The sequence below is a fragment of the Stenella coeruleoalba genome, assembly GCF_951394435.1.
Source record: "Stenella coeruleoalba genome assembly, chromosome: 19".
Taxonomy (NCBI): domain Eukaryota; kingdom Metazoa; phylum Chordata; class Mammalia; order Artiodactyla; family Delphinidae; genus Stenella; species Stenella coeruleoalba.
The window spans coordinates 11,640,844-11,665,133 of NC_137165.1; the positions used below are offsets into that span (position 1 = coordinate 11,640,844).

At 51.0% G+C, this 24,290-nt stretch overlaps 1 protein-coding gene across 1 annotated transcript in view; it reads right to left on the bottom strand.

The window, feature by feature from the left end:
• Positions 1 to 23,774, bottom strand: part of SPNS3 (SPNS lysolipid transporter 3, sphingosine-1-phosphate (putative)) — a gene marked incomplete at its 5' end in the record, with an annotated part of 35,853 nt that extends 12,079 nt beyond the window's left edge. The window contains 7 exons of the mRNA XM_079905532.1: positions 14,639 to 14,828; positions 19,940 to 20,092; positions 20,883 to 21,031; positions 21,730 to 21,796; positions 22,509 to 22,660; positions 23,205 to 23,341; positions 23,762 to 23,774. Coding sequence (XP_079761658.1) covers positions 14,639 to 14,828; positions 19,940 to 20,092; positions 20,883 to 21,031; positions 21,730 to 21,796; positions 22,509 to 22,660; positions 23,205 to 23,341; positions 23,762 to 23,774 — 861 coding nt within the window. The remainder of the gene's footprint in view (positions 1 to 14,638; positions 14,829 to 19,939; positions 20,093 to 20,882; positions 21,032 to 21,729; positions 21,797 to 22,508; positions 22,661 to 23,204; positions 23,342 to 23,761) is intronic.
• Positions 23,775 to 24,290: the final 516 nt, after the last annotated feature.

Below are 24,290 nucleotides of genomic sequence, written 5' to 3' on the forward strand. Positions count from 1 at the left end.
AAAGACACCCTCCTCACGTACACCTGCACGCACAGGTAGGCATGGGCAGGGAGCAGGGCGGAAGCTGGAGCACCTGCCCCAGAGGAGGCTCAGCCCCTGTGGAGTGGAAGGGACAGTGTCTTCACTTTGGTCCATCTCAGTCTGACAACTGGGCAGTAACTGATCTCTGAACTGCAAAGAATGGATTCTAGGTGCCCCCAGGTAGGGAGAAAGCAAATGTCTCCCATGGGCTTGTGGAGACTCAGGCAGAGGTAAGGCCGATCCTCCCCTTGCACAGGTCAACTCCTCACCCAGTGTGGTTGAGCCAGTCAGGATGCAGGTCCCCGGCACAGACTGGCCACCAGCAAGCTGCTGGGCCGGCTGGCACACTTTTTCCCTGGGCCTGCCAACCTGTAATTGCAGGGACTGTCTTTAGGGCACAAGGGTACCGCCCAGCTCCCATGGGCCAGCAAAGGCCCAGCACCCTGGCAGACAGGCAGATGGGGAATGAGCTCCAGTCCTCCTGGAGAACCCAGCTGATACTGCAGGCTCTGCTGCCCATCCAAGAAGAGACACCTGCTAGATCCTGGCAGGGAAGTGGGGTCCTCAGAGGAAGGGTAGGTGGGCCTCTCTCAGCCCCTCATAGGCAGCCTCTGGCAAGGCCCAGTTACTCCAGCCCAAGACACAAGAGCAAAAGGACTGGGACTTCCCTGGTGGTCCAGTGGCTAAGACTCCTTGCTCCCAAAGCAGGGGGCCTGGGTTCGATCCTTTGTCAAGGAACTAGATCCCATATGCCGCAACTAAGAGTTTGCGTGCCACAACTAAAGATCCCACGGCAACTAAGACCTGGCTCAGCCTAAATAAATAAATAAATAGGCTTGTCCAAAAAACCCGCAAGGGCCAAGTGGTAGGAGAGATCCCCCAAGCTGGGGCACCTGCACGACCCAGCTGTCTGGGCCACCAAGGGGTGAGAGCAGGTCCCATAGCCAACCCTGGAATCCTTAGCTGACCCGGACCACAGCTACAATGGACACACATCCTGACTGCTCCCTGCCAACCATCACGCAAGACTCCCTTGTGGGCACCGGGCTCAGCAAATACTGGGCCTCCATCTTTGGTCCTTGCTCAGGAATCGCCAAGGCTGAGAAGGGCAGCATCCCTTCCCGGATGTAAAGGCCTCAGTGACCGCCAAGCTGGCTCTGCTCTGTGTCATGGTGGCCACATTGCTCCTTGGGCCAGAAGGGAACTCAGGGTTACGATCTAGTTTGGGCTGGAAGGAGCCTTAAAGATCATCCGGGGCAACTCCTGTGTGAAAACGGAGGGCTACAATTGCACCATAGACTTCCCTTCCCCCAAAAGTAAAAAATAGTGTCGGGGGGTAGGGGGGAAACATTTTTCACCAAAGGAAAAAAAAAGCTTAATGAGGTAAGTATTAAATATTGGCAGCCAAGGCAAAAAAACCAGATAATTCTGGAGTAAAGTAGAGAATATAACCCTTCTCAGCTCCTCCCTTCCCAGAGCTCTCCTCCAAAACCCCAGCATCTAGAGCAAAATAAACTGAGCAGGGGTCCTGTGTTTCCACTCTTAACTGAGAACCAGTGGGAAAAGCTGCTGGGGAGAAATGGGTAAAAGTGGTGAAAGTGAATAAATGACTCCAGTTACTGACTCCACATAAGGCCTAAAAACAGTCATTTTTTACTGCTTTTTACTGGGCCTAAGGCCCAGCAATTAAGTAGAATGAACCCTGTGATAGAGCATTTACCTAAATCCCAGAAGAGAGAGCAGAGCCCAGGTGTTCTCACAAAGCCCCTCCTGCCTTACCTGAGCCCTGCAATTCCCTCAGGCGACAGAGAACCTAACACTCAACTCTCAAACTGCAGCCCCTTTGGGGAAGAGAATGGTCACAGAGAAGGCAGGAAGAGAGTAGAAGAAAAGAGTCACCCACACTATATCAAAGCAAATTCAGTATCAGAGCAGAGCTGCCCACACCCAGGCTAGAGAAAGCACTCAGTATGTGAACTGTGCAAACATACAAAAAAAATAAATAAAACAGCAAGAGAAAGTGAGAGAGGGAAGGAGGTAGGAAGAGAGGGAGGGAGGGAAGAGAGAGAAGAAAGAAGGAAGGGAGGGAGGGAGGAAGGAAAGAAAGAAAGAAAGAAAGAAAGAAAGAAAGAAAGAAAGAAAGAAAGAAAGAAAGAAAGAAAGAAAGAAAGAAGGAAAGGAAGGAAGGAAGGAAGAAAGAAAGAAAGAAATGAAGAAAAAGAAAGAAAGAAAGAAAGAAAGGAAGGAAGGAAGGAAGGAAGAGGGAGGGAGGGAGGGGGAGGGAGGGAGAAACAGAGGAAATGGAAAGGGGGAAAGGTGGAGAAGGAAGAAGAAAGAAAAGGAGGAAGAAAAAAGAACCCAACCTAGAAGACAGATGATAGAAGGAGCAGAAGGAAATACCTTATAATTGTTTCAAACTACATTGAATAGTAATTCAATAAAGAGCTCAAAAATGAAATGAACCTCCAATAGGATGAGATATAAAAGGATATTGCAGACTTAAGGGAATAAATGGAGGAGCAAAGCAATAAACAACATTATTACAGAACTAATAAATTAAAAACAGTCAGAAACAGAATAGACATCAACCAAAGTAGAATCACCAGTATAGAGAAAGGCTTGAGATAATCTCACAGATTGACTGATTTTTAAAAAACACAAAGAAGAAAACATTGGGACCTCCCTGGTGGTCCAGTGATTAAGACTTCGCCTTCCAATGCAGGGGATGCGGGTTCAATCCCTGGTTGGGGAGCTAAGATCCCACATGCCTTGTGGCCCAAAAAAAAAAAAAAAACCCAAAACATAAAACAGAAGCAAAATTGTAATAAATTCAATAAATACTTTAAAAATGGTCCACATTAAAAAAAAACTTTAAAAAAGAAAAAGAGAAAACATTTAGAGAGAAGTAAATGATATGAAAGACAGGTGAAGTAGATCAGGGCTGGGACTAGAGCAGGGCAAGTGAGACACATAGGGTACCAAATTTAAGGAGGTACTCAGTCTCTGGGTTGCACAAGTGTAGGGTTAGCCCCTGGGAGTGAGTGCCTCCTTAAATTGTGTGCCCTTATGCCTTGCTGGCCTTACCCTAGTCCCAGCCCAGAAGATGATCCAACACAGGTTAAAAAAAAAAAAAAAAAAAACTCAACAAATAAACAAACATAAGAAATATTCAAAGAGATGAGAGGGGGAAGGAGGATACTCAGTGCTGATTCAGCAGATAAGAACACTGTTATGAACAAACTTTTATATGATATAGAATATTTAGCATTGAGATATATCCTAGCTGTTGCAAGCAGCTTCTAACATGGCTCCAGAGACCCCTGCCTCTTGTATCTCATCCTGGGCGTGGGCTGGACCTAGGGATGTGCTTCTGATGAGCAGAATACAGCAAAAGTCATGGGATACACTTCCGTGATTATGTTACAAAAGACCGTGACTCCCCTTGATAGACTGCTCTATTGCCTTCTCAGCCTACACACATTCAGGAAGGGAGCTGCCATAAGAAAGAAGCCAACATAGCAAAGGAACTGAGAGCAGACTCCAGCCAATAGCCAATGAGGAGCTGAGGCCCTCAATCCAACATCGCAGAAGGATCTGAATGAGGCCCACAACCACTGAGTGAGCTTGGAAGCAGATCCCTCCCTAGTTGAGACTTCACATGAGACCACAGACCCTGGGCTAACGCCTTGATTGGAGCCTACAAGAGACCATGAAGCAGAGGACCCAACTAAGCTATGCCTGGATTCCTGACCCACAGAAACTGTGAGATAATAAATGTGTGCTGTCTTAAACAACTACACTTGGGGATGATTTGTTACACAGCAAGAGATAACTAATACACTACCTAAGCCACTGAATTTCAAGAATAAATAACATAATCTTCAGGTATCCAGATGAAAAAGTGAATCGATATGAAAGATTTTTTAAACTTCATTCTTCACAGCAATATTTGATACGAAAAGACAATGGAACAGATGTTTGCAAAGTAATGAAAGGAAGAAAATGTGAGCCAACAATACCATACCCAGTGAATTGTTGTTCAAGAAAAGAGGGAAAGAGGAGAAGACAACCTCAAACATAAATGAACCAAAGGAAAACCACCTCTCTAGCCCTTTTTGGTTTGGAAAGGGGGACAGAATGGATTAAAAACTATTTAACCACAAAATCTACTCAGTTAGGAGTTGAACCAAAACGAAGAACTCAGGAATGGAGCATCTATGCAACAGATGGAGAATGAGCATTGAATCTATTTAAATCTGAGACTACTGTCCCAGATCTAAGGATTATGCTTAGAGAACAGACTGTGAGTGTTATAAATCTAGAAAAAGTAAAAATAATAATATAACTAACAAAAACCAGGAGACTGGGGAGAGAAGAAGGGGGAGGTATAAGAAAGCTGATCAGGATTCATCAATAAGTCCAAAGTTTTAAAATTAATTTGAAGTTAACCAAGTCCTTTGATTTCACTTCAGTTTCTTCAGGTAAATTCATATAAATGAATTAAACACTATATGATTCTATTTACATGAAATATCCGGAATAGGCAAATCTATAAAGGCCGAAAGCAGCTTAGCAGTTACCTAGGGCTGGAATAGAGGATGGTTAGGGGGAAATGGTGAATGATTTATAATGAATATGAAGTTTCTTTTTTTTTTATAGGAAGCCCAAGAAATGCATTTATTCTATTGTCTTATAAAGTTTCTTTTTGAGGTGATGAAAATGTGCTAAAATTGATGTGGTGTTGATTGCAAACCTCTGTGAATATACTAAAAACCATTAAATTTTGTACTTTAAATTGTATGATACCTGAATTTCAACTCAATAAATCTGTTTTTAAAATTACCAGATAACCTCAGTTTAACAAAAGTATTTCTAAACACATATATCTGGGTTTATATACAGAGGCACATATAGAAGGATGGTCACATCACAAAAGTAGAAGCAAACAGGCCAAGATGTTAACAGTAGCTGATTCTAGGGGATGAGAAAATGGAAAATTGTTATCTTCTTCTTTGTGCTTTTCTGGTTTTGCTTTTTTTTTTTAATTTCCCCCAAATAAAAATAGAAAGGTCATTGATAGAGTGTGGTGGATTGAATTGTTGGTCTCATCGCTTGATTTCACTGTGATAGCATGATGCTTCCATATCCTTGACGTGTCGAGTCCCCCAGAGTGTGATCCTTGGCCCTCTTCTCTTTTCTATCCAAGCTCAGGCGTTTGCTGATCTCATTCAGTCTCACGGCTTTACATAACCAGCCTAGACCTCTCTCCTGAACTCCAGACTCATAAATTTCCAACTGCCTCTTAACATCTGCAGTTGAATGTTCTAAAAGGCATCTCAAATTCAACATGTCTAAAATTGAACTCCTAATCCCATCCTTTCCAAAAAAAAAAAAAAAAACCAACAACAACTCCGTACTTCCCTCCAGCCTTCTCCGTCTCAGTAAATGGCAACTCCGTGTTTCCAGTTGCTCAGGCCCAAAACCCTGGAGTTGCCCTTGACTCACCCATTTCTCTCACACTCCACACCCAACCCGTCAGGAAATCCTGTCGATTCTACTTCCAAAACGTACCCGGAATCTGACCACTTCTTCGCACTTCCTCCATAAGTTGCCCAATCCAAGCCACAGGCATCTCTTGCCTATAATATTGGAAAGCCTCCTAATGGGTTCCCCTGTCTCTCGTCTTTGTCCTTTTTCATTCTATTATCAACACAGCAGCCAGAGAGACCTTGGTAAACTACGTGGTAGGTAGTTACAAAACAGCCACCAATTAATCATGCTTCTTGGTATTCACACCCTTGTACAGTCCCTTCCCATGGTGAAACCGGCTCAGTTTCACACCTTGCTTCAACCAATAAAATAAGGCAGAAGTGATGCTGTGCTGTTCCTGGCCTAGGCCTTAAGAGACTTTGCAGCTGCCACTTTGCTTTCTTGGAATGCGGCCCTGAGACCACCATGTAAGTAACCGGTTTCACCCAGTGGAAGACAAGAGGCCACATGGAGGAGAATGGAGGAGCCCCAGCTGACGGCCAGACACGAGTGAGGCCAGCTTGGATGTCCCACCCCACCCAGTCTTCCAGGTGAAGGCGGCCACGGGAGTGAGCATAGGTGAAACCAGGCAAGAAACCATCCAGCCAACTCACAGAATCATAAGAAATAATAAATTGTTGTCTTAAGCCACTACGTTTTAGGGTGATTTGTTACTCGGCAATAGGTGACTGATACAAACCATCAGTCAGAGCATCACTTCTGTGCTAGACATTCTCTAGTGGTTTCCCATTTCACTTAAATTGGAAGCCAAGTTCATTCTATGTGCAGGGATCCACACAATCAGTGCCCCACCCTCCCCACCCCACCCCCGGCATTCCCTCTGACCTCATCTCCTTTGCTCTACCTTGGCTCGCCCCATTCCAACCACGTTTCCTAGAAGACACCAGCATGATTTCCCCCTCAGGACCTTTGCACTTCCCTCTGCATGGAGAGCTCTCCCCCACTCCACCTGTGTATCCACATGGCTCCTTCTCTCACTTGCTTCAGGTTGCTGCTGAAGCACCACCATCTCCGTGAGGCCTCCCTGACCATCCTGCGCAGCCCAGTCCCTCTTCTTGTCCACTTTCCATGCTCTGTTCTTTTCCACAGAGCTCATTCCCATCTAACATACCATTTATTTTACTGCATACATATTCTTGCCTGCTTTGTTCAATGCTGCATCATCCTCAAAGCCTAGAACAGTGCCTGGCACACAGGAGGTGCTTGGGAAATATCTGATAAGTGAGTGAGCATTTCCGCTCATCCTGGCTGGGACCTGCCTCACAGCCACCTCACCATGGCCTCGACTCTGCTCCCTCGGCCCGTGAAGCCCGGCAGGGTTTAAGGGTGAAGACTCCCACTCCCAGGTTTCTCACCTGTGAAACAGGAAGAGCAGCACAGAACCAGAGACACCCTGGGCGGGGGTAGGGTTACACCTGTGGGGTTTCATGGCCACATGCCCAGACACTCGTCCCCGTAATGTTAGATGTCACTGACCCAGGGCTCAGTGAAGGAGGAACGTTTGGGGCATGTAGCAGACTGTATTTTCCCAAAACAGTCACTGTAATATTTCCACATGCTCTTTCAGATCACTGCTAGTCTCCACCAAAAAGAGTGAATCCGTTCTCTCTCCCCTCGAATCTGAGCAAGAAGTTGTGGCTCAAGTGAAGAACAGAATGCAGTGAAAGTGACGCTGTGTAACTTTCAAGGGCAGGCCCTCAAAGGCAACGCAGCTTCACCTGGCTCTCTCAAGACTCTAGTCCTTGGAAGCCGGCCACCATGTTGTAAGGAAGCTCAGGCCACATGGGGAGGTCACAGGCAGCTGCTCTAGCCAGTAGTTCCAGCTAAGGTCTCAGCCAACAGCCAGCATCAACCATCAGGCGGCCCTCAGCCTTTGACGATCCAGTTCCCCCACCCCCATTCTGCGTAGTTAACCCCAAGTGGAAAAGAGATATGTCAGCCCCACCCCCCACCTTGCCCAAACTGCAAATTCGTGAGCAAAATAAGTGTTTTTCTTATTTTAAACCACTAAGTTTCATTATGTATCTATACTAACTAGAACAGGTCCAAAAGTTCATTTAGCTCCTCAATGAAACCAAGGGGAAAGTACAAACACTCCCATTTTACAGCTGAGAAAACTGACTCTCAGCAAGGTCAAGATCTTGCCCTAGCTCACACAGCTAGTAAGTGAAGAAGCAGGAATGATGTCCAGGTCTTTCAGATGCCTCAATGCATGCTCATTGTCATCCCCCAACTCCTGCTACTTCCTCTGGACCACAAAGCCCACCCAAGGGGGGATTGCCGACGTTCAGCCACATCCTCCAGCTATCAGACAAGTGATGATGGAGCTCGTACCTTGGGCTCAGTCCCTCCTCTGGGTACAAACCCTTTCTCCTCTGAAGGGCAGCGGCTCTGGGAAGAAGGCCAAGGAAGACGGTGTGAGCCAAGACCTGCTGTGTGTGTCTGGATCCCAATTAACAGCCAAGAAGTCAAGTTCCCCTGCCAAGGGGACTGGAAGGAGGGAAGAGACGGAACCCTCTGCTCCTGCAGGTGGGCCCCAGGGAACGGGCTCCCCCACGGAAGGCCCCAGACCAGATTTTATATGCTCAGGAAACCTTATTGCCATGAAACAGACCACACGACTTGGCCCTACTTCAGGAAATTTGAGGACAGGCATGCCCACGATGCCTCCAAAAACCCTTCCTCCCCACGCAGTGCAGCTAGGGCCCAGAAGCAGTTGGATGAAAGCTATAGGCAGCTGCAGACACACATGTGCACACACATCCCACACAATTATCTGCTTGCCCTGATACATGTGCATGTGCACACTCATGCACAGACACGTATGCAAAACAGCATACATGGACACATGCATGCTACGCATATATAGAATGAATGACATGTATATGCAACATACATAGAGCATGGCTGTACAGACACAGAGGTGTATTCACACAAAAGCACACATATCTGCACTCATATTCACAGACCTGCATATAGTCACACTTAGATGCGTGCACACACTAGCAGTACACATACCCACATTCCTGTGGGCCTTCCCAGGAAGCCCTATCAATCTCCCCAGAACTGGCAGAGAAAGTACAGGAAGAACTTTGGTTCCTACAATCTGAGAAGGTGAACGGATGGATGGACGGATGGACGGATGGACGGATGGATGGATGGATGGGTGGATGGATGGATGGATGGATGGGTGGATGGGTGGATGGATGGATGGAAGGAGGGATGGAAGGAGGGATGGATGGATGGATGGAAGGAGGGATGGATGGATGGATGGGTGGATTGAAGAGACTCAAGTGATTCTTCCTATTTTGAAACTAATATGAACAGAAGCGAATTCCTCAGCCCCCTTTGGACACCCTTTCTGATATTGACCCCCATAGGTCTCCCACACCTAATGACAATCCTTCATGGTAGACTGCAGCCAGTTCCCACCCACTGAAGTTTTTAGGGATGATGTCATGTCCCATGGACTCCAGACTCCTGCATCCAACTCTACTAACACCTGTACTTGGACGTCAACCTCCCACCACAAACTCAGAATGTACAAAACCAAGCTGCTCATCTTCCCCCAAATGCCGCTGTTCCTGCCTACTTTCCGATCTCAGTCAATGGCCTCTCCCTCCTTCCAGCTACAGAGGCTAATATCCTAGAACTCACCTTTGACTCTTCTCTCTCTCACACCCCACATTGAATGCATCAGGAACTTCTGATAGATCTACCTTCAAAACATATCTATAATCCAACCATTTCTTACCACCTCTGCTGCTTCTGCTCCTGTACCCCATACCCTCATGGGAAGTCTATTTTCAACAGAGAAGTCAGAGTGATTCCATTAAACATAAGTCAGTAATAGAAAAACAATAGAGAAAATCAATAAAACCAAAGTTGGCTGCAAAACTGACCAACTTTTAGTTACACTGACCAAGAAAAAAAAAAGAGAGAAGACTCAAATTACTAAAATCAAGAATGAACATTATTACCGACCTTACAGAAATTAAAAAGACTATAAGGGAATACTGTGAATGAAATTCCTAGAAAGATGCAAACCACCAAGACTGGCTTAAAAAGAAATAAAAAGCCTTAATTGACCAATAATAAGTAAATATCGAGTCAGTAATCAGAAAACTTCCCACAAAAAAAAGCTCAGAACCAGATGGTTTCAATGGGGAATTCTAGCAAATGGCTAAAGATGAATTAGCACAAATCCTTCACAAACTCTTCCAAAAAATACAAGAGGAAGAAACACTCGTCAAGTCATTCTATGAGACCAAACAAAGACATCACAAGAAAACTATAGACCAATATTTCTTATGAATATAGATGCAAAGATCCTCAACAAAATACTAAAAAGCCAAATTCAGCAGCATATAAATATAATTTTACACCATGACCAAGGGAGGGTTTATCCCAGGAATGCAAGGTTGGTTAAACATACAAATATCAATCAATGTAATATACCATACTAATAAAATAAAGGACAAACTACATGACCATCTCAATGGATGCAAAAAACATAAGCTAGACCACCCACGCCTCAGCACAAAACCTCAACTCAGCTCTCAGCCAGCCCCACCCAATGCCCACATGGCCCTACATCATCTTGTCCCACCACCTCTCTGCCCTCACTTCCCTTTCTCCTTTCATTCCACACTAACCACAGTGCCCTTCTTGCTGTTCCCTAAACCCAGCAGATACGCTCCTGCCTCAGGGTATTTACAGTTGCTGTTCCCTCTGCTTGGAACACTGTTCCCCCCTAAATATCCCATAACTCACAATATTGTGAATTTTACTTATATATCTTGCCTGTGGTCTAGCTCCCCCAACTAGAATGGGAGCTCCCTAAAAACAGAGATAATTTAGTCTGTTTTATCTACTGCTATATCTGTGGCATTTAAACTAGCATGCCACCTTTATAGGCACTCAATAAATACCTGTTGAATAAATGAATGAAGGAAAATAGCTGGTCACTCAACCATTCACACAGCAAACAGGTGATCACCCCCACCCCACTCCAAGTGCCTGACACTGTGCTTCGGGCTGGAGTGCTGAGAAAGATAGGAAACAACCTGGGCCCAGCTGGGAGCGGGTGGTCAGAGCATAAGGAACCAGGACCCAAGGAAGACAGTGCTGAGGAGTGGCGAGTATGGGGAGAGAGTGTTGGCTCTAGCAATCAGGGAAGGCTCCATGGAGAGATGGTGCTCTAGCCTCCCTTGAAGGCCCAGAATGATTCGGGCGTATGGAGAAGGGAAGGGAGTAGAGGAAACAGAGGGAGAACCTGGATGTGGAGAGCACAGGGCATATCCTGGGAATCAGGAGGGGACCTGCATGGTAGAACCACATCGAATAAGGCTACTAAGGATGTCAGGGCCGTTCATGAGGGGCCTTGAATGCCAGGATGAGGAGTTAGACTTAGTTCCAGAGGCACCAAGGAGCTATGCAAGGCTTTCAAGCAGGGAAGTTTCTGTGGTGTCCCTCTGGCAGTGTGGGGAGAACAGATTGTGGTGGGGGAGCAGGAAGACATGGAGACCAGGACGGGGGCTCTTGGGACAGTCCTAGAGAAAGACGGCAAGGCGTGTGCCATGACAGGACAGAGCGGACCAAGAGAAGAGGGGCAGTTTGGAGGTGTTAAAGATTTATGACTGGGCTTCCCTGGTGGCGCAGTGGTTGAGAGTCCGCCTGCCGATGCAGGGGACACCGGTTCGTGCCCCGGTCCGGGAAGATCCCACATGCCGCGGAGCGGCTGGGCCCGTGAGCCATGGCCGTTGAGCCTGCGCATCTGGAGCCTGTGCTCCACAACGGGAGAGGCCACAACAGTGAGAGGCCCGCGTACCGCAAAAAAAAAAAAAAAAAAAAAGATTTAGGACTGGTGTTAGTGGGCAGGGGTGCAGGGGTGCGGGGATGGGGGGAGCTAGAGCCTGAATCTCAGAACCTCAGTAGCACAGACAGAGCCATGGAGGAGGGGGGTCTGGTCAGGGGGTCCAGAAAGAACCGCACCACTTCTGGAAGGCTGGAGCTCTGGTCGCTGGGGATCCTGCCCAGCCCAAACACGAGCCACAAGGAGGAGCAGCTTCCCAGCACTGGACGATGGACACATCCCAGCCCTGCCAGCCTTCCTGCCCTGCAGTCCCTCGCGTCCCAGGGCCGGCCTAGAGAAGAGATTCCCCAGCTGGCTTTGTCAGCCAAGATGCAATGTCATTTCTAGATGAGCCATCCAGCTCTGGAGATGCGCCAGGCTATGGGGTGGGGGACAGCTGTGTCCCCAAAACACAGCCAAGGAGCTGCTTCCCAGAGCCAAGCAAGACAGTGGCAGAAGCGGAACTGGCAGGTGGTCCGCGGGCCCAGCCAATGCAGTGACAGGCCTTAAATGGGGCCTCCATCTGCCCAGGCCTCAGCCTCCCTGCAAGGTCAGGCCCATTCAGTCCCCACCAGCTGGAGATGACGGTCCCAGTCACTCCCTCAGACAATAAGCATTAAGGTATTTATTAGTGCCTGGTGTACGCCAGCCTCTGTTTCTTTCCCATGGGGGCGACAAGGGTCAGTGCGGCATGAAGGACAGAGACTTTGGAGTCTGCGGAGCTGCGTTAGAGGTTTATCTGTCCTACTCTTTTTGTTGCTGTCTCTGGGCCTCAGTTTTCCCATCTGTCAAGTGGGGATGAGAAAAACCCTTTCCGAGGAGGGCACTGTAAGGACTAAATAAGAGCACGTGCAGAAGGGAATGTTAACAGGACTTGTCTATTCCCCAGGAACTTCAGCGGAAACCCAACCAAGGCTGACGACACTGGTGAGAAGCACCCACACCTTAAAAGAGGCACAAGACACACCTCAGGACTCAGAGAGAGAAAGGGGACCATCCCATGTGGCCCCCCAGCTTATACAGAAGAAGGCTGGAGACCCAGGCTGGGGAGGATTTATTTGAAGAGTGAGAAAGCTGAGCAAGGGGCTTCGGGTGGCCCACCCACAGAAAGCGCAGTGCCTGTCAGGAAGGACACTGGGCTTTCTCCCTGGCTGGATGCCCAAAAAATGCACTTTCCTTCACCAGGGCCACCTGGGATGCATCTACAAAGAGCATCCTCAGGACACCCCAACACATGTCACCTGGGAACAGGAGGATGTACAAGGGCAGCAGTAGGGGCAGCTATATCCTGAGCACATCCAGGGGTCAAACAGAAACCATGGAGAGGAGACAGGCTTGAGGGTCACAAGAGGAGAGCCCCATGGGGTGCCTGCCTGGGGCGACAGGGCCCAGGAGGAAGAGCTGGAAGGGCAACCCTGGAAAGGAGCGGAGGGAAGCTGCAACAGTACACAGGTGACGATGTCTCCTGCACCAGGGAATTGGACAATGCAAATGCTGGGGCCCGAGGCCCCCAGAACCCACAAAAGTGCTCCCAAGAGAGGAGTCAGCCAACATCTGGGCATCTACCACAAGGAGGGCACTGACAGTCAGCAAAACAACGCCAGACACCAATAACACCTGGCCCATTTCCGGTCATCTTTGCTGGCCTGCCCAACCCTGGAGCGGTCAGGATCCCGGGGGAGCCGTGGTCTTGGGGACCAAGGACAGAGATGGAGCAAGGAGAATCCAACCGAGTAGAGCTCCCCCTCTCCCCAGTGTAATTTTCTGGACCTGGATAGAAGCTTTATTTGGAAGTAGAACAAAAGTTTTGATTTAAATGAGACTGGGCTTCATGAGTATAACTGGAAAAGCTATGGTGGGGGCTTCCCTGGTGGCGCAGTGGTTAAGAATCCGCCTTCCAATGCAGGGGACACGGGTTCAATCCCTGTTCCAGGAAGATCCCACATGCCACGGAGCAACTAAGCCTGTGCACCACAACTACTGAGCCTGCGCTCTAGGGCCCGTGAGCCACAACTGTTGAGCCCGCGTGCCACAACTACTGAAGCTCAGCAAGAAGAGAAGCCACCGCAATGAGAAACCCGCCCACTGCAACGAAGAGTAGCCCCCGCTCGCTGCAACTAGAGAAAGCCCGCGTGCAGCAACCAAGACCCAATGCAGCCAGAGATAAATAAATGAAATTAAATGTAAAAAATTTAAAAAGAAAGAAAAGCTATGGGGTCTGGTCATGGGGGAGAGACCCACTCAAACTGGTCAGGGAACAATAAAGCTGTTATTGATTTGCTTTCTGAGTCCAGCCTGCTCTGTGAACCCCACCCACACATGCAGGGGCCTCCATGTCCACAGTGGTGGGTCCCCAGGGCCTTAGGACCAGGGAGTGGGAGTGGAGGGGTAGGAAGCTTGAACCAGTCTAGCTGGGGCTAGGCTGGCGCCATCTTCCCAGTATCAGTGGCTCCTTCCCATCAGGTGGGACAACCAGGGCCAGGGCCCTGGAGAGCCAGGGATACAGCAGCACACATATAAGTGTGTATGTAGGGATACGGATACACCAGGACGCCTGATGAGACCTAAACATGCACGGAGCCCCAGTGAATTCTGATGTGAGCATAGAGTAGCCTGGGAAGGTTTTGGAGGAGGTGGCCTTTGAGTTGGGTCTTACAGCAGAACGACTTTAGGATGCACAGAAGAGGGGAATGGTGCCCCCGGCGGAGGGAATGGACACAAGCAAAGGCTGGGAGATGTGAGCACCTGTCACTGGTATAACCGGAGTGTGAGGCACATGAAGGGATGTGATGGGATATGGATCTGGAAGATACGGTATCCTTAATACTGTCACCTTTAAAGCAGTGTCCGCACTGGCTATGGCCAATCTGAACGTCACTTTCGTCATCTGTAACCTGGGGAGAATTACCCTATTTCTTCTTGGACTCAACACATGTCCTGGGAATAAAGGGGTCTCATGTTCTCCCATCAAAGTATTAACCAGGAGCTCAGAGGACACACTTTAGAAAGGCTTAGGCTCAAACCCCAGTTCCGCCCCTAGCTGTGTTACTCTTGGTAAGCCTCAGTTTCCTCATCTGTTAAATGGGGATAACAAAGCTCCCCAGAAGGATAAACGTAATGTACGTGAAGACCCGGCACAGCGTAAGCCTATGTGAAACAGGAGCTCCCTACCCACCTCACCCCACTCCCACCTCCAAAGGGGCCTTCACTTACATAGGAGGCCAGGAGGGTAGTCGGGGCCAGGATGAGAGCCAGGTAGAGGCAGGGGGCTGCAGCAAACAAGCTGGCAGCACAGATGAGGGGCTCAGCCCTTGGGTTGACTTTCTTGTATCTCCTCGAAGCCTCTGCTCCCAGGATGACCCCAACAAGGCCAGTCACAACAGTCAGTACCCCAAAAATCAGGCTGATGGAAAAGAGCAGAGAGGGATTGGTCAGCCGGTGGCGTCAGGATAGGGGTCCGGCCGCATACCCCCCAGTGCGTGATCTGGTACCTACAGAAAGTGTGGCTGTGGGTCCCTTCCCCTCCCTCCTAACCGATGCTCGTGGGTCCCTGGGACCCTGCTCTGGGATCCACATACTCCCCTACCCTTCCCATCCTCTTTCCTGCCTCAACCTGGGGATGCCACTGGCCATGTGGGTGATCTTCCTAGCACCCCAGCACCCCAGCGCCCAGCCTGCCTCATTGCCAGCAATCTCCTCCACTGTTTCACCACCTAAAACTGCCCCACTCAGAAATCTTAACTCTACAGTCCCACACTGGCCCCAACCTTCTCGCCTTCCAGGCCCCAATACTAATAGAATGCAGGTAAGTGAGCATGTATTTATCGAGCTCCTATGATACACCGGCATTGTACACACCCTTCCTCTCTTTTTTTTTGTTCCCCAACCAGGGGTCAAACCCATGCCCCCTGCAGTGGAAGCGCGGAGTCTTAACCACTGGGCTGCCAGTGAAGTCCCACACACCCTCCCCTCCTTGAGTCCATCCTTCGACTCTCTGTTTCTGAACACCTCTCAAGTAGCCCCCTCTTAACTTCACTACCTTTACCACCTACTCCTAGACCCATTTCAACTCCACTTGGTCCCTCTTGCACCTCCCTCCTGTAGAAACCTGTCCTTCTAGGACAACCTCCATACAGGTCCCCCAGAGGATGCTTTCTAGAACACAGATCTGACTACGCCCCTGCCCACTCCCTGCCTAAAATTCTCCACCAGCTCTTAAACACCCACCAGATTCGGTTCCAGCTCATTGTGGTATACATGGTCCTTCATGATCTGACTCTGGGTGACCTCAACCACAAACCCCAATTCCATCCTCCTCAGTCCCCAGACTAGTTGCTGTCCCCACTTCATACTTTTATTCTTCCATCTGGAACACCCTTCACTGGTTTCTCTACCTACCGAACTCCTATGCATCCTTCAAGACCCATCACAAAGGTCCCCTCTTTGAGGATGCTTTCCCTTGTCCCTCTGCTGATTTGTTCACCCCCTTCAGTTCCCATAGCATCTTCCATGTCTCTATCATCAAGGTTATTCACTAGGCTGTGAATTCCTGGAGAACAGAAACCAGGTTCGGTTTACTTTCTTGACTCTAGGCTGGGAGCATAGAGCCTGGAACAAGAGATATTAACCAAATGGCTCACTGATCTCTCCCAGAATTCCCAGGTGGACAGCTGAAACAGGTGAGGTTAAGAAAGGTTGAGGCCAGGGCTTCCCTGGTGGTCCAGTGGCTAAGACTCCATGCTCCCAATGCAGGGGTCCCAGGTTCGATCCCTGGTCAAGGAACTAGATCCCATATGCCACACTAAGAGTTCGCATGCTGCAACTAAAGATCCTGCACACCACAACAAATATCCCACACGTGGCAACGAACATCCCACGTGTCTCAACAAAGACCCAGTGCAGCCAAATAAATAAATAAACAAAATATTAAAAAAAAAAAAAAAAGAAAGAAAGAAAGGTTGAGTCCAAGATTACCCAGCTACTAAGCAACAGGATGTGAATATACACCTTCATCCTCCTGGTCTAGCCCAAAGGATGGGCCCAAGCCTCCTTTTTTAATATTTATTCATTTTATTTTTGGCTGCGTCGGGTCTTAGCTGCGTCACGTGGGCTCTCTAGTTGTGGCTCAGTAGTTGTGGCATGCGGGCTTAGTTGCCCACGGCATGTGGGATCTTAGTTTCCCAACCAGGGATCGAACCCACGTCCCTTGCATTGGAAGACAGATTCTTAACCACTAGACCACCAGGGAAGTCCCCCAAGCCTCCTTTTAAAGAAGCCCAAAGGGATGCTGAGACTGACTAGCGTGAACTCTTGAAAAAATGAAGGTAACTAGGACCTTTCCAGCCCCTAAGTGGCTCCCTGTTGTCCTCAGGGCAGGCTCCCAGCCAGCACTGCAGGACTGGCCCCTGCTGACCTGTGTAACCTCCCCTCTTTTCTCCTTCCCTCACTCTGCACAAATGACTGGAAATTCTCTAAACTCACCCTACACTTTCTGGCTTCCCTGCCTCGGAGCACCACTGCCCCCACCCACCATTCTCCACCTGGCCAGGATCCCCTCCCAGATCTAAACCTTTCCAAAAGTGCCAGGTGCCTGATATTACCTCCATGGCTACCACCAAGAGGTAAGAACATGACAGACGCAAGACTATGGTTACTGACGAATTGAGTGCCACAAAAAACTACCTCTCCCCTAAATAACTTCTGTGAAATGTCCGTCCCACAGGCTGAGGACTAATGGGTTTATTTCCCTGCCCCATCCCCTTGGTTTATAGGAGATTGTGTAAAGCCCAGAGAGGGCAGAGACCTGTCCGAGGCCACACAGCCCCACATTGGCAGAGCCAGGGTCTCCTGGCCCTCTGCTTCCAAACAAAGCATGTGTGTCCTTAGGCAGCTTAAAGGTGCTCACCGAACCTTCCTAGCCTTGCAAGCTGTACCAGGCTCCGGCTCAGCCAGTCAAGTGACCCCAAATCCCGGATGAATGCTATCTACCTCTGAGTCCCGGTCTGAGCCAGCCTTGGCAGGGTCTCGAGACCTTTCTAAGACTTAGGATTGCTTATTCAAACAGGCGCTGTAGATGGGGGACCCCCAGTGCCCCTGAGCAGAGGTGTGGCCAGAGGACACACCTACCACGAAATGTCCCCACCCCCATAAAGCCTTCCCAGAATCAGACTCTGAGCCAAGAGGGTCCTTAAAGCCTGCAAATTCTATGCTGATCCTCTGTACAATGGCCCTGGCAAGCAGCTATCCAACTCCTACTTACATGCCCCCAGGGATGGGAAGCTCATTACCCTAATGCTGCCCCTTCCGCTGGGCCCCGCTCTGTATGTTGGAAGTTCTCCCTCTGGCTGAGCTAGAATCCTGTGTCCTGCAACTTCCTGCTCCCGCCCCACCCTCACCTGCGGGCTTATCCTAACTATGGAGGGTGTATTAACAGCTAGGGTCTGTGCAGAACCCGAACACCAGGACCCTGTGTTAGGTTGAATAATGCCCCGCAACCCAAGACATCTATCTCTGGAACCTGTGACAATATATTCCCTTATATGGCAAAATAGACTCTGTAGATGTGATTACATTAATGTTCTTGAGGTAGGGAGATTATCCTCCAACTTTTTGGTGGGCCCTAAATGCAATTACAAATGTCCTTATAAGAGGGAAGCAGAGGGAGATCTGAGACATAGAGGACAAGGCAACGTGACCGTGGATGTTGAGCTTGGAGTGATGCGGCCACAACCAAGGACCGCCAGCAGCCACCAGAAGCTGGAAGAGGCAAGGAAGGATTCTCCCCGAGAGCCGCCAGCGAGAGTGTGGCCCTGCTCAACTTGGTTTTGGCCCCGTGAAACCATTATGGACTTCTGGCCTCCAGAACTATGGGAAAAGTTTCTGTTGTTTGAAGCTACCCAAGTGTGTGGTCATTCGTTCCATCAGCCCCAGGACCCTAAAACAGTTTCTCAGCCAGGTTCTGGGAATAAGCTGAGTTAGAGGAAGAGGCTGAAGAAGACAATGGGGAAATCACTGGCCCAGGAACAGACAGCCAGTCAATGCCTGAAGTGAGATGGAGACCTGGTTTTTCCCCACTTTTTCAAGCTGCAGTGGGACTTTTAGGACTCAGTCTTTGCCTCTGGGGAGATCCAAGAATCTAGCTGTAGAGCCAGGATAAACATCACAATATCCTGGGACTTCCCTGGCGGTCCAGTGGTTAGGAGTTCACGCTTCCATTGCAGGAGGCATGGGTTCAATCCCTGGTCAGAGAACTAAGATCCTGCATGCTGCTTGGTGTGGCCAAAAAAAAAAAAAAAAAAAAAAAATCACAGTATCGTTTGATGCATTCATTCATTCATTCACTTACTGGATGCTGCCTGAGCACCCACTGTATGCCAGCTGGTGGGGAGATGTTCAAGTCAATTAACAGTACCAAGCAGTCTCCAGAGGCAACAGTACATGGAGCTTCAGAGCAGAAGTTTTGGAGTCAGATGGGTTTGAATCCTGGCTCTGCTACTCGAGTTGTGTGACCTCGGACAATTTGTTTAACCTCTCTGATCTTCCGCCTCCTCATTTGTAATACACGAATACTAGGGTTTATTATTATAAAACCTCAGAGGGTTTTTCATGTAAAGGGCTTAGAATAGGGCCTGAACTAAAGTTAAAGCTTATAAGAAGTAATGATGAGAAAAGGGAAGGTAGCTATGGGCAAAGGGCACAGCTTGGGCAAAGGCAGAGACAAGTGATGGAGCAGGGGACATTCCGGAAATGACACGAAGCTCTCCCTGGGCATCAGGGAGGGAGGCAGAGGCAAGAGAGGAGGCTGGGGAGAAGGGATGTCAATGCTGCCAGCAGAGCACTAGTGTCACTGAGGCCTCAGGGGAGAACACGGAGCCCTGAGGAACTCTGAGAAACCCATCGGGGCAGGATCAGGGAGGAGAAGGGGTCCTCAAGGAGACTGGAAAGCATCCGCAGGGAGAAGGAGGAAGCAAATAGGAGAGGATTAGACATGCCCGCTCCATCAGGAGGTCATGGAGCCCCTGGAGAACAGGGTCAGCTGGGGGGACAGGAGAACAGCAGGGTGAGAAGAGCAGCTTTCCCAGGACTGCCAGCGCCTCAAATGAGGCAGAGAACATACAAATGCATGTGTGAAATCCCTAAGCCAGAGAAGTAATGAAGCATCCCAGTGCCTCAGTTTGCCATCTGTAGAATGGGACGACCTCACACTACGGGTCCCTCCGAAGGACAGGCCCCACGGAAGCCTCACCCACCCGCAAGTGCTTTCTGGACCCCCATAGCAGCCCAAGAGCAGGAAGACAGGGACTGGGGCCCAGAGAGAACGAGGGAGCCGCCTGTGGCCGCTCAGAGCAGCAGGGGCTCTGCCCAAGCTAAAACCAGGGGCTCTGCCCAAGCTAGTCCCGGTGTCTGCCCAGAGCTCCATGAGCCCACAGAGGCTGAACCTGGGGGCTCAGAACCTCCTGAAAACTTCCCCATCAAGAGCCCCCCTGAGGCGGGCACCCAGGCGCCCCTCCTCACCTGTCCTGGCTGTTGCACGGCTCCCGAAAGCAGGGAAGCTGCAGCCCGTGCACCACACGGGCCTCGAACAGAAACTTGGGGGCCCAGAAGCCCAGAGCTCCAGTCACAAAGGCCATGGCTGTAACTCCAAGGGTCGACCCCACAAAACTCCAGCTGTAAGAGAAGATGATGTGGCTCGACCCGGGAGAGGGCTGGGGCTGCAGGAGCCTCCTACTGCCCCACTCCCCCTCTCCTGGGCACTCAGGTGGCTCCAGGTCCTTCCCGACACTCCCTAAGCAGCCTGCCCCTCCCACCTCCGCACCTTCCCTCCAGCTGTTCCTTCCTCCCTCCTCTCTGCCTGACCAAGTCTCCCCAGACTGACGGACCCAAATCCAACATCACATTCTCCAGCAAGCTGTCTGTGCTGCCCCACCCTCCTCTGAGTGCCCTCCACTCGGCTCGTGGGTCTGTAACAAAGAGAGTGGGGTCCTGCCCGTGCCCCATATTTTGGTAAATCATGAGACCCGGCCATGTGGGTGACTCCTATCTGCCTCCCCGACCACGCCTGGAACAGAGGAGGGATGCTCTCCCGTGAGGCTCAGAGAGGTGAGTGATTCACTCGGGCATCTTCCCAGTAACCCTGAGAAGCCGGCAAAGCTGGAGAACTATGTCCACTGAATAAATGAGGGAAGTGAGGCTCCAAGTCTCAGGTCACTCTGGGATAAGGCAGGGCAGAGCCAAGGCTGGAGCCCACAGTGTCTTCCTCCCTCTCTCCCAGCCCGTATTCCGTCACATGGCTAGGGGGAGGGGGCCTCCGAGTTGGGGAGGGGCATCTCCGTTGGTGAGTGGGAGCTCAGAGAAGGAAGAGGGGAGGGTTCTCTGGAGGTGGAGGGAAGGAAGTCAGAGATGCCGGGGCAGACAGAGGGGTTTTCGGTGACATGCAGGGAGGGGCAGGGACACTCACTTTCTCCCCAGGTATCTGACGTCCTCACACCAGGTGCTCCTTGGGCCCCCAACGGTCACCACCCCCTGCTTCTCAGCAGCTCCCCGGGGTGGGTCTGGAACCAGGACGATAAGCAGGATCAAGGCCACGGCTTCCAGGCAGGGCATGATCTGGGGACAGGAGGGCCCAGGAAGCTCAGGGCCACACACTACTGCGACCCAGGAGATCCTGGCCGTGACTGAACTCTGTGGTCCGGGTGGGGGAGGGACTCACTTCCTGGGAGCTGGTTATACACAGAGCTTGACAAACCACTGTTTCTCACCCCCTCACCCCTGAGAGGACAGCCTCTCTGGGGAGCAGGGTCCCCTTGGGGTTTGACTTAACACCTGTCTGTCCTATACAGACACCACTCTATTGGGACCTGTGAGCCTGACATGGTTGAGACCTGGAGGCTTGACTACACTGACCCTGACTGTTGAGTACTTGCTGCCCCAATAACTGTCCCTTTTCCAGGCCCACACCTCCATCTGCCACACCAGCCCTGCCCTAGTGTCTTCCTATCCCTTATCTCATTAATCCTCAAAATTCCATAAGGTAGACTTTACTCCCCCACTCTACAGACAGGCAAAGTGAGGCCCCGAAGAGGGAGGTGACTTGCAAGCTAGCAAACTGAGCAGCTGGGATCTGAACCAGGGGCACGACTTCCAGAGGCCGTGGTCCACAGGACGCCCCAAATGTCTGAGCTGCTGATGTCTGAACACCCCCCATGGCGCCAGATACTGTGCCAAGGGGCAAAGGCCACTGGAGGCTGGAAAGTCCCTGCCGGCCCAGGGGGAAAGCGGAGGGAAGAAAAGGAAGCTGGACTCACTCGGAGGGCCCAACGCCAGTTCCCGGTCAGCTCCGTCACAGCCGACCCCAGCACGTAGCCCAGACCACTGCGACAGGGGGCAGGGGAAATGGGCAGTGAGGGAAGGGAGGCAGCCCTGAGGCCCCAAGGCCAGCCTGAGCCGGGGTGCCCCGACCCCAGGGAGCCGGCTCTCTGCAGCTCATTGCCTTTTTCACTGGGAAAAGTGAGCCACGTGAGGCCCAGATGTCTACTGCCCTTGGTCAAGTCACAGGTGACCTCTGGCTCCAGGCCCATCCCAAACATCCACTGTCTCTCTATCTGGGGACCACCCACCCCACCTCCCCAAGTCTCAGCCCTGCCCAAATCAGGAGATTTCAGGAAACCTGAGTCAGAGCTCAGGGGCCTGACTGCAAAACCCACTCTGTCCTACCCCACTATGGAGTGCATGGCCCAACCCTAAGACATTTGTCTGCCTCCCCTCCCAGGGCTGGCCCCTCCCTGTGCAGCCCACACTGCTGCACCGCTATTTCTCACCCCTTCCTGGAGTGTACTAGCATGTAGGGAGCATCCTCATTATGTATCTCTAACTCCCACCATAGCCTGTCAGTTCGTGTTATTGGCCCCATTTACAGATGAGGAAACTGAGGTTCAGAGAGGTAAAGTGACACAGTGAGGAAGGGGTAGAGTTGGGATTCCAAGCCTTTCTGCTCTGATGTCTCCTCCACCCAGCCCGGCTCCTGTTCTGACTCCTTTAGGCCTCAGTTTACCACCCAGGGAAGTGGATCCAGGGTAATACCAACCTTCCAACAGGGATAAAGATGTAGAAGATGGCCAGCACTCGGGTTCGCTGGTCCCTCACGAAGAGGTCTCCCAGGACAGTGGGCGCAGTGGTGGAGTAGCTGGCAGTGCCAGTGCCCACCACCCCCCGGGACAGGAAGAAGAGCCAGGAGTACTGGGCAAACAGGCACAAGACTGCAGTGAGTTCCAGAAATCACCCTCAGGGCAAGGGGACCTGAGGATTTGTCAGAGGGACCCGAGGGCATCTGGTGACACGTGCCCCAGGGGAGGAGAGGGAGATCAGGGCTCCAGACACCTCATTATCCTCCCAGTCCAGGCTCCCCAAACCACACGGGTGCCCCCTGCTGGTGTCCACAGCCACCCCCAACCCCCTGCCCTGAGTAGCCCTCTTCCTGGGCATCATCTGTGCTAACCAGGCCAGTTCCCGCAGACAGTAGCAGTTACCCTCACCCCCAGCCCCAGCACAGTCGAGCGGAAGTGAAGCCATGGGCAGCAGCGGGAGATGCCAGAGAGGAAGGCCCCTGTTAAGAAAGTCCAACAGCCTGTTCAGAAGGCCCCTCTCTCAGCCCTTAGAAGACAATCCCCCAGCCAGCCTGGAGCCTGCAATGGAGCAGAAGCAGCTCTGCTGGGGCTGGATCAGGGAGGAAGAAGGTGGGGGAGGGTCCCCCGGGGGCCTGGGAAGGGGTGAAGGTACCTACCCGAGGGGGGATGAAGGAGCTGCAGAGGCCTGCTCCTGACCAGAGCAGGATACCTAAGCTCAGCGTCACCTTGCGGCTGTGTCGGTCGCCCAGGTAGCCGAACACGGGTGCAGACAGCAGCAGGCAGCCGATGAAGACTGAAGGAGACACGCAGGGGGCAGCATGCATCCCCGGCTCGACAAAGGCGGAGGGGGGGTGGGGGCGGGGGGCAGATGGGTCCAGCAGGCCCAGAAAAGGGAACCAGCTCAGACACCACAAGCTTGGCAGTGGGTGGAGGCTGGGAGGAGGAAAAGATAAGGTGAATCCCCCAATCCAATCCCCACCACTGCCCAGAGTCAGGGGGACTGGAAGGAAAGGGTGGGGGCAGGGCCCCGACTCAAATCTCAGTTCTGCTGCTTGCTCACTGTGCAGCCTTGGGTTACTAACTCCACCTCTCTGAGCACCAGCCCAGCAGTGGAGAAGTCAACATCCCCCTCCCAGGCCGTGTAAACGTGAGACAGAAGTGAACACAGAGCCCGGCGTGGAGCTGCCAGGGCCCTGTCTCTCGGAGAACTCACAGGGACTTCGCTCTCAAGCCCCTGCTGGAGGCAGGGCGTGGAAGGCAAGAGGGGGCGGGGTGCGGGCCAGGTGCCTGCTCCGAGCTGATGAGCACGGTTTAGAATGAGCACAGTGATTATAAACCAGCGGCCCCTGGAGGCTGGAAAAGATTTGGTCTTCCTAAGTAGGTAAAACATTCCCCTGACGCTGCAGTTGTATTTATACAGTTTTTTAAAGTACTAAACGCTTATGAATTGGTGACTGGATTAGTGAATGCGTTTGCTATTCTGCGAGGACAAAGAAACTGCCACGTTTTTGCGTGACTATACCACGTGGATAACTACCTTCACTGCTTCTGTTCCTCAAATAAAATCTCCTCCACCCTCCTCCGCTGCCTCCGAGAGCCGCCAGGTGACCTGGGCAAGGTCCGACCCTCCTCCACCCCGTCCCACCACCCAAGGGCCTTAGGCTTTGGGGGGCCCCGCCCAGCGTCTGCGTCTTCATTCAGGAGCACAGATGATTGACATTTCCTGAGCCCAATGAATGTCC